An 18,318-nucleotide genomic window follows, 5' to 3' on the forward strand; every position below is an offset into this window, starting at 1 on the left:
GGAATGGGAAAAACTGGGATTCTGTTTTAAGAATCGTATTCACGACGGGTAACTGGGTGAATTCTCAGCTTGGAACATCACCCATCTGGATGGAGCAAGTGTGGGGAATGAGAGTCCAACTCTCCCAGGATCAGCCCCACCCACAAGAGCAAAAAATCATTGATTTTGCTGCACGAATCTGGTTCAAAAAGTTCCAGGCCATACAGATCAAAGATGGCAGGCAGTAGCTTTATGCAATGAAATCTAAGGCCAGAATGTTGAGGGTTACAGAATATCTCACAGCACAAGTGCAAACGATTTGACAAAATAATTGCTGCACCTGGACATATTTTGCCATAGTCAGTGTGGGGCAGCACGGTGGCACAGTGGTTAGCACTGCTGCTTCACAGTGCCACGAGTCACTGTCTGTGCGGACTTTGCACCTTTTCCCTGTGCCTGCGTGGGTTTCCTCCGGGTGCTCCGGTTTCCTCCCAGTCCAAAGATGTGCGGGTTAGGTGGACTGGCCATGCTAAATTGCCCCTTAGTGTCACAGGGACTAGCTATGGGTAATACACGGGGTTATGGGAATAGGGGCTGGGTGGGATTGTGATCAGTGCAGACTCGATGGGCTGAATGTCCTCCTTCTGCACTGTAGGATTCTAAGTGTTCTACGTGAACTGAACAGCAAATAATATTTATCAGTAATGAGTTTAAAGTTTATTTATTGTCATAAGTAGGCTTCTATTAACACTGCAATGAAGTTACTGTGAAAATCCACTAGTCACCACACTCCAGAACCTGTTCAGGTACATGGAGGGAGAATTTAGCATGGCCAATCCATCTAACCAGCACGTCTTTCAGACTGTGGGTGGAAGCCTTGGCTGACACGGGGACTCTCCACACAGGCAGCAATCCAAGCCGGGAATTGACCCCGGGGCCCTGGCATTGTGAGGCAGCAGCGTTAACCACTGTGCTACCTTCTATAAGGGACGAGAGGTACATTGATTTAAAACATTACATAGTGCCGATATCAACTGTGTCAAGATTGTAATCATGCCTACACATTACTAGTAGGATGCAGTGTTTACAACAAAATCTTTGACAAAGAGATACCGAAATAGCATTTATTACCACTTTTAGCACGATTCATCAGTAAACTAAACAGTGGTTTAAATAATTATTCTAGGGATCTATTGCTTTTGCATATTAGGGATTAGTTTCTAACCAAATACAATGTTTAACAATACAATCAGCGTTTAAGTATGTGGATTGAGTCAGAATCACTCTGTTAAGCATTAAGAGTATTAATTTCTTTTAACGGGATTCAAACTACTTCCTTTTGAAAATACTGATCCCTCGGCAGCAAGTAAAGGTTTTAAAAACCTCGTGAGCCATGTGTATCCGTTGAAGAACGAATGGTAGTTTGCAAGTCAAAGCACAGCACCAAATGTGGGTCTTGATACATTCAAGTTGCAGTCTATTTTGGCTTTCATCAAAGCAAATCCAAAAACGTTGGTATTCCGTCAGCTCACACACCATCTGAGGAGGTTCAAAACTGTTCAGACTGCGTAAGTTTCACAGTTAGTGCCCAGCCATTGCACTGTTACCGGGCTGGACATTTAAATCTTATACATTAATGCATAAAATCTCAGATTCCCTGGTTATTTTTTTTCACATTAAAACAAAACTAAAAAATAAACCTTAGATATTATTTATAAAAAAAATTCACTTCTATATTTTTGAATGAAATGCATTGCCTGTAACGTTGTGTGGGCAACATTCAACAGTTTTATAAATTACATTTCACTGCTTCAGCCTCCATTCAACTCAAAAGGAAAATGAGGAGACAAGTGACTAGCCATGGAGGCCACTGCTAATAAAATTCTTTCAACAATGCACAACTCTTTTCCAATTCAATAAATATTAAAATTAAAAGCTCTTGTTCATTTATATACAGGAACTATACAAACTGCAAAAGGAATCATGTTAATATATGTACTCTGGAAGGAAGTGTGTGCCCAAAGAGCACCGGTAAGGCAGGTTTGTACAAGCAACAAGACAGCTAACTCTAATATAACACATTGTTAAACCTATTATCTTTTTGGATGCTGACATTTACATTATATACACGATGGATGTAAATACTGTATATCATTTAATTACCACAACAATACTGAAGGTGTTTTCAAGACAATGTGTAAACCGCTTAAACATAGCACATCTTACGGCACCAGAAAACTTGAGAAGCTACATGCATCACATGTAGCGTAACCGTATGAGATCTTTTGTTAAGGTGTCAGAGGATTAAACTGTTTGATGCAAATTTGAGGTTCAAGCTAATGCAGTACATTTATGTTAAATTAGCACCATTTAGTATCTGGAAACATTTGAGTGTTGCAACAGAGGAGGCTGCTGTTACCTTTTACAGTACTCGCGTGTATAAGTGTCACCATCTCAAGTGGACATGATACCAGTACTGAACCAGGACTCGCTTTTACCTGCAGCTGTGGGTTGACACTGGCAGAAAGCGCCTCCAAGCGGGTAAGAGGATCGAGCAGTTTATCGGGGCATACGGTTCCACTGACAGAGTATTGCAAAAACTGCAGTTCCATTTGAAGGACGGCACGGTCACAGAATTGCCACTTCATGTTATGACGGGTGAGATACTGTGGGTCAAGTCTGCTTCTGATTTGCTGTCTTCCCTTCTCCGTTGACTTGTGGCTTCTGCGCTCCAAGTCTCGCTCTTGCTCGTTGTGAGAGGTAAAGTTCTTTCCCTGTTTGTAAACAACTGATGAGTTGTGGTGGAATCAGACATACCCGTATTACCATGCTGTGTTGCCTGTTGAGCAGGGGGCAACATAAAAGTGCTTGCAAAAGTGCGAGTATTGAGCAGAGTGAAACTGTTGGTGGTTCCCTGAGACCCTGTTGCAAAAGCATTGGTTGATGAATGGTAAATGCCATCGACGCGGGTGGAGGTAAGAGGTGTTGGCGAACTGACGTCCTTCCTGATGGTGGTGCTTTTGACTGTTGGGTAATGGCTATAGAGGGTTGGCTTTGTTACTATTTCTGGGACGGGGCTGGGATGGATGGTGCCCTTAGCACCTTCAGTGTCTGCCTGAGAAAGAGAAGGGGGCAAAGTTGGGTCCCTTTTATTGCAGGATTCACAGCACAACTTATTATACCCAGGAATGGAACAGTATCGAGCCAAAACCTCCATCTGACAGAAAATAGATTTATCCCCAAGGCACGGCTCCCCTGTGAATTAAATCAAAACAAAAGTAGTTAAGATTCTTCAAAAGTTGGAATATTGAATCTGAGAGTGAAGTAGAGTCATAGAGGTTTACAGCTGGGAAACAGGCCCCCCGGCCCAACCTGTCCATGCCACCCCCTTTTCTAAAACCCCCAAGCTAATCCCAACTGCTCGCACCCGGCCCACATCCCTCCACACGCATCGTACCCATGTAACCATCCAAATATCCTCCAAAATACAAAATTGCACCTGTCTCCACCACCATCTCCGGCAGTCCACTCCAGACACTCACCACCCCTCGCGCGAAAAAAACTGTCCCCCTGGACACCCCTGTATCTCCCACCTCTTACCCCAAGCCCACGCCCTCCAGCCCCAGACTCCCCCACTCCTGGGAAAAGACACCGACCATCCAGCTGATCCATGCCCCCCACCACTCCACAGACCTCCATGAGATCACCCCTCAGCCCCCCACACTCCAGAGAAAAGAGTCCTAGTCTATCCAGCCTCCCCCCACAACCCAAACCATCAAGTCCCGGCAGCATCCCGGCAAATCTTCTCTGCACTTTTCCAGTCCAATGACATCCTTTCTATAATAGGGTGATCAGAACTGTACATAGTATTCCGAGTGTGGCCTCACCAATCTGTTGTACAACTTCAACAAGACATTCCAACTCCTGTATTCAATGTTCTGACCGATGAAACCAAGCATGCTGAATGCCTTCTTCACCACTTTGTCCACCTGTGATTCCACTTTCAAGGAGCTATGAATATGTCACCCTAGATCTCTTTGTTCTGTAATTCTCTCCAACACCCATTAACTGAGTAAGTCCTGCCCTGGCTCAATCTTCCAAAATGCATCACCTCGCACTTGTCTAAATTAAACTCCATCTGCTATTCGTCAGCCCACTGGTCCAACTGATCAAGATCCTATTGCAATTGGAGAAACTTTCTTCGCTGTCCAGTATGCCACTAATCTTAGTGTCTTCCGCAAACTTACTAACCCATGCCTTCTATATTCTCATCCAAATCATTAATATAAATGACAAATAACAGTGGACCCAGCACTGATCCCTGAGGCACACCGCTGGTCACAGGCCTCCAGTTTGAAAAACAACTCTCTACAACCACCTTCTGGCTTCTGTCAAGAAGCCAATTTTGTAACCATTTAGATATCTCACCCTGGATCCCGTGAGATTTAACCTTATGCAACAACCTACCATGCGGGACACCAAGGAACAATTCTGTTACGAAACACAGAAATTCAAAATGAAAATAGTTTGTAACATTCACATCCCATTCCAAAACAATAATATGTCAGCAATACGAGTGGGCTACAGTATTTCAAGAAGGCAGCTTACCACAACCTTCTCAAGGGCAACGAAGGATGGGCAATAGATGCTGGCCAGTCAGCGACATCCATGTCCTACAAATGAATTACAATTTGACCCAAGTCTACTGATTTTATAGAGATACTTGTTGGACAGCTTTACTCTGTATCTAAGCCCGTGCTGCACCTGTCCTGGGAGTGTTTGATGGGGGTCAGTGCAGAGGGAGCTTTACTCTGTATCTAACCCTGTGCTGTACCTGTCTTGGGAATGTCTGATGGGGGACAGTGTAGAGGGAGCTTTGCTCTGTATCTAACCCCATGCGGTACCTGTCCTGGGAGTGTTTGAGGGGAACAGTGTAGAGGGAGCTTTGCTCTATATCTAACCCTGTGCTGTACCTGTCCTGGGAGTGTTTGACGGGACAGTGCAGAGGGAGTTTAAGTTTATTTATTAGTGTCACACTGCAATGAAGTTACTGTGAAAATCCTCTAGTCGCCACACTCCGGCCTATACGGGTACACTGAGGGAGAATTTAGCATGGCTGACGCATCCAACCAACATGGCTTTTGGACTGTGGGAGGAAACCCACGCAAACACAGGAAGTAAGTGCAGACTCCACACCGGGAATCAAACCCGGGTCCCTGGCACTGTGAGGCAGCAGTGCTAACCACTGTGCCGCCCCCATGAATCTCTAAGACTCTTTTATTGGTGGCAGCTACGTAAGTGACTGATAATGGTAAAGTCTTCAAGAACAAGTCATGTTTGTTCCCAGCAGTGAATAAAGAAATGAAACAGGAGTGCTGAATAGCTGTGCACTTTACAGACAATGACAGAATAATGCATCATCTCACTCTGACAAGCTCTCTCAGCAGATGTTAAGTTCTGCCTTCGATTAGGATCCAACAGATAAACCCATTACCAAGTCGTTAGAATGTCTTTCTGCTATGCCAGAGGAGCTTCTTTCACTGCGCACTTAGGGCAGCTTGCTTAGTTAGCTTCTTATGACCTCCATCTTGGCAATTCTTAACTCTTTTGCCTTTCATTCCCCCACTACTGTTAAACAAGTGAACATTCATTAACTGAATTAGGCAGCAGGAGACATTCTGACAGGTCACAACTGGTTCACTGGAGTGAACCACTCTACCCTGGAGATCCTCTCCCTGTTCAGAAGCAAACCTAACTGGAGGGAGAAATCTCAGTACAACTTTCTATCAACATCACTTGCCCTCAATTCACTCTGAAGCAAGACCTGCTTTAATCATAGAATCCCTACAGTGCAGAAGAAGGTAATTCGACCCATTGACTCTCCACCAATCCTTTTCATCTTGTTTTCGTAACCCCACGTATTTACGCCACCAATCTGCCTAACCTGCACAACTTGGGAAACTAAGGAGCAACTCAGCATGGCCAATCCTTCTAACCTGCACCTCTTGGGACACTAAGGGGCAATTTAGCATGGCCAATCCACCTAAAATGCACATCTTTGGAGTGTTGGAAGAAAGTGGAGCACTCGGAGGAAACCCATGCAGACACAGGGAGAACATGCAAACCCCACACAGACAGTGACCCAAGGCTGGATTTGAACCCGGGTCCCTGCCACTTACTCTTAAAGGGACCTGCATTTCTAATGTTGTCAATTACAACCACATTGGCCTCTTAGAATAAGGCAATAAGGCTTCTGCAGATCTTACTGGGTGAGATTACACATTAATGCAGGGTCAACATTTCTCACCTGTAAGTTGTGTCTATAAGAACTCCAGGTCATAGAGGTGGATGGATTAGTAGCAGTGTTGGAATAGCAGGCTGGTTGGTACCAGAGGGCAGAGATATGAATGGACTGCTTTCATTTGCCCATGTAAAGCTAAGGGTCTGGTTCATGATTTGATGGTCCATGAAAGAATGTCTTACAGCACAGGGAAAACAAATGAAAGGGTATTTTTCTGAGCTCCCTTCCCAATGTTTGCCTGAGTCTTTGATACAGGGAACCAATCACATGCGGAAGTAAAAAAACTAATGCTGCTGTAACAATATAGAAATCAACTGCAGTTGTCTAGCAAGTACACACAGGTAAAGATAATGAAATACATGGGACTTAAATGGTAGCACTTAAGTGGTAGCACTTAAATGGAAGACGCTTGCTTCGCAGTTTGTTATATAATTAGGATGAGGTCATTTGGCCACATCACTTGATTGAACCACTCTGGTGAATATCGAATAACTATGGTTTTTACTGTCAACTCACATTGACTGAAAGCTCTTTAAACAGACTTCACAATGGGCTTAAAGGGACCGCTGTCATGCAGCGTATGTGTTAAAAATGCCTCTACTCTGAAGAATAAAGACAATCCAACAGGTCTATTCAATCATAACGTCGCTGACTGGTCAGCATTTATTGCCCATCCCCAGTTGCCCAAGGGGAATTGAGAGTCAACCACATTGCCGTGCTTCTGAAGTCAGATCGGGTAAGGACGGCAGATCTCCTTCTCTAAAGGACATTAGTGAACCAAATGGGTTTTTCTAACAATGGCTTCATGACAAATTCTTAATTCCAGATTTTACTTTGTTGAATTCAAATTCCAACATCTACCATGACTGGATTCAAATCCAAGTCTCCAGAATATTAGCTGAGTTTTTTGTTTGGATTACTAGTCCAGTGATAATACCACAAGGCCATCGCCTCCCCAAAGATAGGCAGTCTATTTATGCTCACTATAATTACTTTCACACACCAAAGGAACTGTTACAAAGTGGACAGTATTTCAGGAGTATGGGCCTGAGTTTTTTCAATCTTCCAGCAAGACTGATCTTCCAAAAGCAGGTCCTGGCCATCTGTCAAAACTGAACAGTAAGAATTAATTATCTATAAGGTCTAATCAACCACCAATATGGCAAGCAAAATGAACAAACTTACTCCCTGCTGCAGTACCCCACTCGCCATGTTGGGAAAGGTAAAAGTCACAACATCCTTTTACTCATGCCAGAAGCAGAGAAAAATAAGCGGCCTAAAAACCCCTGCTCTAGGCCCCTACGTCAAAACTGGGTTGCCTTGAGCCAGCCAGCCCTACATGTACAGGGAAACTAGATTTTGGGATTGCCTGTGACTTGTAAGGTAATTTCCATCACAATTACTTACCAGGAGGAGCAGGAATGCCTGAGGGATATGTCCTTGGTTGTCAATCAAACAGTAGGTATACTGCCTCAACATTAAGAGGTAGGTCTACCAACAGCTCTGACAAAGGGTCATCCAGACTAGGGGATGGGGATATGGCGAAGGTCTTGAATAACTTTTTTGTTTCTGTCTTCACGGAGGAGGACGTGAATAATTTGCCGGGTGTTAGCGATGGAAAGGTGGTAGGACTGGAGGGTCTTAATGACATTACTGTTACTAGAGAGGTGGTGCTCGACAGACTGGAGGGGCTGATTGTGGACAAGTCCCCAGGACCGGATGGAATGCATCCGAGGGTTCTGAAAGAAATGGCGGAGGTTATAGTGGATGCCTTGGTGGTTATTTTCCAGACGTCGCTGGATTCCGGGGAAGTGCCGGAAGATTGGAAAACGGCTAATGTTACGCCGTTGTTTAAGAAGGGTGCCAGGCAAAAGGCGGGGAATTATAGGCCGGTTAGTTTAACGTCTGTGGTAGGTAAAATGTTGGAATCCGTCATTAAGGAGGAAATTGCGAGGCATCTTGAAGGGAATTGCTTGATAGGGCAGACGCAACACGGTTTCATTAAAGGGAAGTCGTGTCTGACAAATTTACTGGAGTTCTATGAGGATGTGTCTAGGGCAGTGGATAGAGGAGAGCCGGTGGATGTGGTCTTTCTGGATTTTCAGAAGGCGTTTGACAAGGTACCTCACAAGAGGTTATTGCAGAAGGTCAGGGGACATGGAGTTGGGGGTAGGGTGTTAGCGTGGATAGAGGATTGGTTGTCAAATAGGAGGCAGAGAGTGCGGGTCAATGGGTGCTATTCGGATTGGCGGTTGGTGACTAGTGGGGTGCCCCAGGGGTCGGTGCTGGGGCCTCAGCTATTTACCATTTATATAGATGATCTGGAGGAGGGAACCGAGTGCAGGGTGTCGAAATTTGCTGATGACACCAAGATTGGGGGAAAGGCAAATTGTGTGGAGGGTGTGGAGAGTCTGCAGAAGGATCTAGATAGGCTGGGCGAATGGGCCAGGAAATGGCAAATGGAATTTAATGTTGGCAAGTGTGAGGTGGTCCACTTTGGTAGGAAGAATGGTAGGAAGGACTATTACTTACGTGGCGAAAAACTGCAGCAGGCGACGGTGCAGAGGGACCTCGGGGTCCTTGTGCATGAGTCGCAAAAACCCAGCTTGCAGGTGCAGCAGGTGGTCAGGAAGGCGAATGGGATGCTGGCCTTCATAGCGAGGGGGATTGAATATAAAAGTAGGGAGGTCTTGCTGCAGCTGTATAGGGCATTGGTGAGGCCGCAGCTGGAGTACTGTGTGCAGTTTTGGGCGCCGCACCTGCGCAAGGATATTTTGGCCCTGGAGGGAGTGCAGAGGAGGTTTACTAGGCTGATACCGGAGTTGAGGGGGTTGAGCTATGAGGAGAGGCTGAATAAACTAGGCTTGTACTCGTTAGAGTTTAGAAGAATGAGGGGAGATCTCATTGAGACGTATAAGATGATGAATGGGATGGATAGGATAGAGGTGGAGAGACTCTTCCCGCTCAAAAAAGACAGTAGGACTAGGGGGCACAGCCTCAAGATAAAGGGGAGGCGGTTTAGAACGGAGTTGAGGAGGAACTTCTTCACTCTAAGGGTGGTGAATCTCTGGAATTCTCTGCCCGTTGAAGTGGTGGAGGCTGTCTCGCTAAATATTTTTAAGAAGCGGGTTGATGGGTTCTTGATAAGAGAGGGGATTAAGGGTTATGGGGAGAGGGCGGGAAAGTGGAACTGAGCCACGACAGATCAGCCATGATCTTATTGAATGGCGGGGCAGGCTCGAAGGGCTAGATGGCCTACTCCTGCTCCTATTTCTTATGTTCTTATATTCTCTCTCCACAGATGCTGTCAGATCTGCTGAGCTTTTCTAGCACTTTCTGTTTTTGTTTCTGATTCCAGCCTTCACAATATTTTGCCTTTATCTTATGGCTTGTCCCTTTGTTATTTATTTAGACCGAAGCCCCTGTGTGACCCATGGTGGGACAAGTTTTATAGACATAGAAAGGGATGCAGAGCAGGAACCTCCAGTAATAAGAACATAAGAACATAAGAAATAGGAGCAGGAGTAGGCCATCTAGCCCTTCGAGCCTGCCCCGCCATTCAATAAGATCATGGCTGATCTGTCGTGGCTCAGTTCCACTTTCCCGCCCTCTCCCCATAACCCTTAATCCCCTCTCTTATCAAGAACCCATCAACCCGCTTCTTAAAAATATTTAGCGAGGCAGCCTCCACCACTTCAACGGGCAGAGAATTCCAGAGATTCACCACCCTTTGAGTGAAGAAGTTCCTCCTCAACTCCGTTCTAAACCACCTCCCCTTTATCTTGAGGCTGTGCCCCCTAGTCCTACTGTCTTTTTTGAGCAGGAAGAGTCTCTCCACCTCTATCCTATCCATCCCATTCATCATCTTATACGTCTCAATGAGATCTCCCCTCATTCTTCTAAACTCTAACGAGTACAAGCCTAGTTTATTCAGCCTCTCCTCATAGCTCAACCCCCTCAACTCCGGTATCAGCCTAGTAAACCTCCTCTGCACTCCCTCCAAGGCCAAAATATCTTTGCACAGGTGCGGCGCCCAAAAATGCACACAGTACTCCAGCTGCGGCCTCACCAATGCCCTATACAGCTGCAGCAAGACCTCCCTACTTTTATATTCAATCCCCCTCGCTATGAAGGCCAGCATCCCATTCGCCTTCCTGACCACCTGCTACACCTGCAAGCTGGGTTTTTGCGACTCATGCACAAGGACCCCGAGGTCCCTCTGCACCGTCGCCTGCTGCAGTTTTTCGCCACGTAAGTAATAGTCCTTCCTACCATTCTTCCTACCAAAGTGGACCACCTCACACTTGCCAACATTAAATTCCATTTGCCATTTCCTGGCCCATTCGCCCAGCCTATCTAGATCCTTCTGCAGACTCTCCACACCCTCCGCACAATTTGCCTTTCCCCCAATCTTGGTGTCATCTATTGCCTCTATTTCTCATAAGACTAAGGCAATTCAGCATGTCAGCTACGACTCTCACCAACATTTACAGATGCAACATAGAAAGCACCCTTTCTGGTTGTATCACAGCTTCTGCTCTGCCCAAGACCGCAAGGAACTACAAAAAGTCGTGAACGTAGCCCAGTTCATCATGCAAACCAACCTCCCATTCACTGATTCTGTCCTCACTTCCCACTGCCTCGGCAAAGCAGCCAGCATAATTAAGGACCCCACGCACAGTGGACATTCTCTCTTCCACCTTCTTCTGTTGGGAAAAAGATACAAAAGTCTGAGGTCACGTACCGACCAACTCAAGGACAGCTTCTTCCCTGCTGCCATCAGACTTTTGAATGGACTTACATTGCATTAAGTTGATCTTTCTCTACACCCTAGCTATGACACTACATTCTGCACGCTCTCATTTCCCTCTCTATGAACGGTATGCTTTGTCTGTATAGCATGCAAGAAACAATACTTTTCACCGTATGTTAATACATGTGACAATAATAAATCAAATCAGATCAAATCCTACTTACTGCTTGGGTTCCTTGAATTCAATAGATGAGTGCCATGTTCATCTCATCTTGGGAGGGGGTAGAAGGGATTCAAAAGAATCTTTACAGCCAAAGGATAAATGGGAGATTTGTTTTACTTCGCCTAGGGTCGTGAGGAACAGCTGAACACTGGGGTGGAGCAACTCCCAACTGGCACCTTCCTGGATCCTAATTTTAATTTAATTCAGGTACTGCCTTCATTTACAGCAATGAAAATAATCTTTAATTAGGGAGTTAGTCACTTTGTGACTTGGCATATATGGCAGCTATTAGAGGAGTAAATCACATCATTTTATTTTTCACAAGTGGTGTCTGTGACCTAGAAAGATGTTATTATTTTGAGTACGGCTGCTCCAAGTTTTGTGGTTTCATTGTGTAATCAGTGATACAACTAGCATCAGGCAGGCATACAGCCTCAAATCTTCTGGCAATTGGCTTTGCTATTTAGTTAGATAGTCACCCTCTGGCAATATGCAGTCTGGGGCAGGAACTGTACACTAGCATTTGAGATCAAGCCTTTACTGCAACTGGTTTCACAAACAAACACAATCCTAAAACTGGAGAATCCATTTTCTGTGCATTTGGATTAAGTCATCTCAGGGCTGCTTCTAATGGCAAGATTCAAAATTAGAATGCTTACCCAGCTGTGAGCCAAAATCCTTTAGAGAGATTTTAGCACTTTCCATTCAGGAGTGCCCAACAGTTTGGAGGTAACTTGGATTAAGAAGGCCCTAGTCAGTTATGTCTTCATACAATTTCCTGGCATATGGTAAATGCATAAAACCCATCTGGTAGCCTAATGTCTCTTTAAGGAAGGAAATCTGTCATCCTTACCCGGTCTGGCCTACATGTGACTCCAGAGCCACAGTAATGTGGTTGAACCTCAACTGCCCTCCAAGGGCAGCTAGGGATGGGCAATAAATGCTGGGCATCCAGCGATGCCCATGGCCCACAATGAATAAAAAAAAATCCACCAATCCGTATAAAGTGGATGCTTAGGAATGCTGGAAAATGCAAGAGTAAGGTTTGTGGCAGTGGTTTGAGCCAATCTCTGGACCATCTCCCTCTTGAAGTTTGAAGTTTATTTATTATTGTTGCTAGTAGGTGTACATTAACTCTGCAATAAAGTTACTGTGAAAATCCCCCAGTTGCTGCGCTCCGGCGCCTGTTCAGGTACACTGAGGGAGAATTTAGCACGGCCAATGCACCTAGCCTGCATGTCTTTCAGAGGAAACCCGAGCACCTGGAGGAAACCCAGGCAGACACGGGGAGAATGTGCAGACTCCACACAGACAGTGACCCAAGGCTGGTAATCAAACCCAGGTCCCTGGTGTTGTGAGGCAGCAGTGCTAACCACTGCGCCACCGTGCTGCCCCAATCCCCGCACCCAATATTGTGATTAATATCCCAATATGGCAAACCCCCGAATGTGAGCTTGGAGAATCGCCGCCAACATTCAAAGACAATGAAAAAAATAGTAAAATCTGAGTTACTTGTTGAAATTTTCTGAACAGGCTTCTCTGGGACGAGCTGCGACTCCCAGTGGCCTCGTGCAGTGACCTGATCAGTGGTTTCCGTGCTTGGGGTGAAAACGGAGGACTTTCCTAGATGGGCTGAAGAGATTTTTGACAGCGTTAGCATTTTATTTTTCATCCTACAATGCACTGCCTTTCAATCACGAAACAAAAAACCCAATAGTTAAGTTTCCCAACTTAGCAGCCCCAGGATCTTGGAAACTTTGGCACGAAGGTCAACATGCCCTATACCATTTTCTGTCCACTCATCTTAATGGAGAGAAGGTCACAAGCATGGATCGCAGATCTTCGGAGAGAATTCTCAACGTCTACTCCCGTCATCCACAGATCTGCTTTGGGAATGCCATAAAAACACTTTCACTGTGTATCTTCAAAAGAAACCAACAGGAAAAGGTTCTATTAACATGTTGCAGTCTTTGTTACAGCATTCCACACTGGGGTGAGACAATCTGAACAACACTGAGGTTGACAGTACAGTCAGAGAACACAATCAATGGAGGCCAACCCATGCAACACATGCCTGTGTCCTTACCGTTGCACTGTATCACTTTGCAGACCTGTACAGTTTCGGGCTTTTCACCGTAGCACTGGCTAATGCTGTTGTCACTGCTCCGACACACCACCTGCCGCTGCTGGATACCCTCTCCACAAGTCACAGAGCACTACACCAAGGAAAGTAGGACCAGAGAAACAACAGTGACGTTCTGGCACAGGCAAGTCTAGCAACAAGAGTTGTAACTGTCCAAAATTCACCATTCTTCATGATTATATTCCCTGAATGAAAGTCACCTATGGTCCCAGATGACCATAGGCAGCTCTCCCTCTTGAAGGGGAGAACTGACAGGTGGTGATTTAACCTGAGGGTCACCACGCTTCACCTCAGACGAGGGGCAAGGTTGAGAAGACGGGGTCTTCATGAATAACCTCAGTCAGTATGGGAATTGAACCCATGCTGTTAGTATCATGAACCAGCAGTTCAGCCAACTGACTCCCCTGAATATGATGCCATTAGTTCAAATGAAGTTTTTGGCAGAACAAGAATGGGACGGCACAGCTGCACAATGGTTAGCACTGCTGCCTCACAGCACCAGGGACCCAGGTTCGATTCTGGCCTTGTGTGACTGTCTGTGCATGTCTGCATGTTCTCCCCATGTCTGCGTGGGTTTAACTTCCCCTTAAATGTATCAATGCTATGTATGGTTCGACAACTCCACATGATAGCACATTCTTCATTTTAACTGCTCCTTGGGTTACAAATTTTCTTCTGAATTTCTGTCTGGATTTATTAGGAACCATCTGATATTGTTCTTCTGTAGTTTTGGATTCACCCACAGGTGAAAATGTCTCGAATTGTTGGAAGAGAGAAGTTGCTCATATACCTGAGACCAAGCTCCCGTCCGCCACTGTGCTGGACATGGAGTGCGGTTGCATGCCCTTCGGCTGTCAGGACGGTCTCCGGCACAGTACTTGGTATGCACTGTTCTGTTGGCACCTTTGTTAAGATGCTGGACACACTGTACAACTCTCGTTTGGAATCCTACTTTCCCACACGTCTTACTACAAGAACCCCATTCCTCTGCTAACCACCTGCAACAGAAAAGAATTAAGCATTAAATCATTGTTCAGCATTGAAAGCTGGTGGTTTGGGCAGCCATAATGTTACCTTGAATAAACAACTACGCTTTGCTTAACTGAAATGAAAAATGCTGGGAGTACACATTAGAAAAAAAACGAGAGGTAAACTTTATGCACTTGGAGCCTCTGACAGATCAATACTTTGATCCTTGACATTCTCAGAACACTGAAAATAGATCATACACAAAGGAGCCAGTTGCAAAAAGCTCCTTTGTTACTGGCCTGACTTATGGGCAGCACAGTGGCTAGTACTGCTGCCTCACAATGCCAGGAACCTGAGCTTGATTCCCACCTTTGGTGACTGTCTTTGCGGAGGTTGCACACTCTCCCCATGTCTGCATGGGTTTCCTCCGGATGCTCTGGTTTCTTCCCACTGTCCAAACACGTGCAGATTAGGTGGATTGTCCATGCTAAATTGCCCCTTTGGTGTCCAAAGTTGTGCAGGTTAGGTGGATTGGCCATGCTAAATTGCCCCTTAGTGTCGGGGGACTGGCAGAGCAAATATGTGGGGTTACGAGGAAGGGCCTGGGTGGGATTGTGGTCAGTGCAGGCTTGATGGGCCAAATGGCCTCCTCCTGCAGTGTAGGGATTCTATCATATATATCAAGGCAAAAATAGCTTTATGATTTCAATCTACTCTCTTGAAGGTTGTCCTCCACAGGTACCTACTGAGACCATTTGCATAAAATTTGCTCCCAATCTTTCAGCTCATTCTGAATAGATAATTGTGCTTACGCTGGTTGTGTGCATTCATGAAGGTTGCAGCGTCTCCTTATAGGCTTTGGTTTCTTGTTGTTGTCACAGGAATTCCTGTGCACCATCTTGCTGTCACTTTTTCGTCTACAGCCATACTTTGTGTATTGTATGCCTAAAAGAATATTTACAATATTAGTAACAGCATCAGAATAATCTGCAAATGAATACTGAAAACTGGATTGGGATTTGCGTTTATATTCTCTGCACTATTTAATCTACCATTACAATTCAGGGACTTTTTTGGACTAGATAAATCCTGCAAATTAGACATTCTTTGCAAAACAGTGATGTATATCTGGAGTTCAGGTATGGGGCTCAGCGCAAAGCAATGCATCATTCTGATGGGTAGAACAGCCTGAGAGAGGTGTTGAACCTGATAATCTGCACTGCACGATCCATACATAAAGTTCTGCGTTGAATAGTAAGGATTTGTAAGTTTAACTCTAAAGACAGCACTTTCCAAACCCATGACCACTTCCATTTAGGGTGGCAGATACATGGGAACACCACCATCTGCAAGTTCCCCTCCAAGTCACTCACCATCCTGACACTGAAATATATTGGCCGTTTCTTTGCAGACACGGGGTCAAAATCCTGGAATTCCCTCCGTAAAAGCATGGTGGGTGCACTTACAGCACATGGGCTGCACCTCACCATCACCACCTTCTCAAAGGCAACTAGGGATGGGCAATAAATGCTGGCTGGCCTAGCCAGTGATACCCATGTCCCATGAATGAGTAAAGAAAAAGGTGTAATGTGGTGGCATTCTGCTCACTTCAGGCAAGGGTCTTCCTGGGGGAGTCTCAATTTCTCTAAATACAATGGAGAAAAACTTAGAATTTGATTATTTTTAAACTAAATTGGGGAACCATAATGCTCAAAATATTTATACTTTAAAAAAAAACAAAGTATTTGGCAATCTGTTGCAAAGGCCAGATTTAATCTCCCGCTCACTCCTATTTGGATGATGCATACCATTGTCTGTCTTTGCAGCCTTAAGGTTGAAACGGGATGCTCCTTTCCGTAAATTGTATGCTGCTTTCTGTATAGCTGCACTGAAAAGCTCAGAACCAACATGTTGCACAAGTTTTCAGATAATCCTGGGTTGAGCCAAAGCGTGAACAGAGGTATTGACATACTCTACTGTAACAGCATATGTTCTGTGCTCAGGAAGAATCCTTCAGGCATCAATTTGAAGTTATTTGGTTTAGGATTACTCTCTGAAAAATCTCAAGTCATGCACAAATATTGGAATCAACAATGGATCTGCAAATAATTATTTCGAACGGGATGATGACATTGGATCCAAGCAGCCAGTTCCCTTTTTGATAGATTAAACCTATCCTACTTATCTTAATTAATTTCTCTCAAAATGTACAGTCAATTCCAACCTTGGGTCACTGTTTGTGTGGAATTTGCACGTTCTCCATGTGTCTGCATGGGTTCCCTCCTGGTGCTCCAGTTTCATCCCACACTCCAAAGATGTGCAGGTTAGATGGATTGGCCGTGCTAAATTGCCCCTTAGTGTCCAAAGATGTGCAGGTTAAGTGGATTAACGATGCTAAATTGACCCATAGTGTCCAAAGATGTACAGGTTAGGTGAATTGGCCATGCTACATTACTCCTTAGAGTCCAAAGATGTACAGATTAGGTGGATTGGCCACAGTAAATGAGCAGGGGAGAGGGCATGGGCAAATGCTCCTTCGGAGAGTCACTGCTGGCTCAGTGGGCTGAAAGTTCTCTTTCTACACTGTAGGGATTCCATGGTTATTCAGATGGCAAAACTCTGCTGGTCTTTTAAACTTAACTCCTAATTTAACATCTCAATGTGGAAAGTTTCAACAGGTTGAGAATTTATTGGAAATGGAAAGTCTTGTTTGCAGTGAAGTGGAATAATTGTAATGTATGAATGAACATGCAGCAGCATGCTGTTACCCATGTCACTGGCAACAGACCTCCTCCACAGGCTTTCGAACACTGGGACCAGCTCTTTAATGCCCATTCATAACTTTCCGTCTCTTCCAGGAGGACATCGTTGTTGCCGATCACAGGAAGCAGGTCTTCGTGAATGACATACTTGTACATTAAATTTGATTTAGCATCTTCACCTTGTGGGCTAATCTGAAATAAGAGAAATTCTCTTCCGTTTAAAACAAGGTTCAATAAATCCAGAATGTTTTAATCTTGCGCACAGACTCCCTACGAAGATGTCTTCCTGAATTGCTTTTGTTTTTAAATTACATATCCCCTTCCAACATTTCTGTTCTGGCCACAGGCCAACCATCGAAAGCACGTTTTCTGCTTATTTTCACAAAGCTGTATTGTTTTCAGATTTATAAACTGTGCCGCCACAAGCATAAGTTTGACGTTAAATACTGAAATGTCTAATGCAATTATAATGGGCCAGAGATTCCGGCTGTTCACACCAGCTTAATCTTCCCATTTCTCCGGTTTCCCTGTGGCGTGAGGTGCAGACAATGGGAAATCCCACTGACAGGGGCGACACCAGAACGTTCCACTGCTGGCTAAAAGCACGCCACCTCCCTCCACTGAGAAACCACGCAGGGAAGCCAGAGAATCTCACCCTACATCTTTGGAAGCAGTCTCTAATACCAGCCTAAAATTAACATGTGCTATCACACAGCTATGAGCTTTGAATCAGGGTTCCCCTCTCTCTTAGAACAGTCTGAACACTCCAACAAATGAGTAACTCCATGGGCATTACAAAGAGCACACCTGGACTTTAAGATTGTCTTTCTCATTGTCAGGTCATCCCAAGGGGATTTACAGACAGCAGTTTTCACACAGCAAACTGGGTTGAATTGAAAAGGGTCTTGCAGGACTGTGGGGAAAGAGGAAGGGAGTTGGGTTAAGTAGAGCATCTTCAGTCAATATAGGGACAACGGGCTAAATGACCTCATCTGTGCTGCATAACTCCAGGAATGAATCAAAACTGAACTATGCTTCCAAAAGTCATGGAATCCCTATGGTGCAGAAAGAGGCCATTTGGCCTATCGAGCCAGCACTGATAACAATCTCACGCAGACCCTATCCTCATATCTCCACATATTTATCCTGCAAATCCCCTGACACTAAGGGACAATTTAGCATGACCAA

At 45.0% G+C, this 18,318-nt stretch overlaps 1 protein-coding gene across 2 annotated transcripts in view; it reads right to left on the minus strand.

Moving 5' to 3' along the window:
• Nucleotides 1-1,124: 1,124 nt before the first annotated feature.
• Nucleotides 1,125-18,318, minus strand: part of adamts14 (ADAM metallopeptidase with thrombospondin type 1 motif, 14) — a 172,749-nt gene continuing 155,555 nt past the window's right edge. For both annotated transcript variants that reach the window (XM_080215609.1, XM_080215611.1), the window contains 6 exons: nt 17,157-17,322; nt 15,181-15,313; nt 14,190-14,397; nt 13,343-13,472; nt 12,769-12,888; nt 1,125-3,234 (listed from right to left, as the gene is read on the minus strand). In XM_080215609.1, the coding sequence (XP_080071735.1) occupies nt 2,624-3,234; nt 12,769-12,888; nt 13,343-13,472; nt 14,190-14,397; nt 15,181-15,313; nt 17,157-17,322 (1,368 nt within the window). In that variant the 3' untranslated portion in view covers nt 1,125-2,623. The remainder of the gene's footprint in view (nt 3,235-12,768; nt 12,889-13,342; nt 13,473-14,189; nt 14,398-15,180; nt 15,314-17,156; nt 17,323-18,318) is intronic.

This window comes from Carcharhinus amblyrhynchos, chromosome 31 (assembly GCF_965287045.1).
Source record: "Carcharhinus amblyrhynchos chromosome 31, sCarAmb.v2.hapA, whole genome shotgun sequence".
In the NCBI taxonomy this organism is placed as follows: Eukaryota; Metazoa; Chordata; class Chondrichthyes; order Carcharhiniformes; family Carcharhinidae; genus Carcharhinus; species Carcharhinus amblyrhynchos.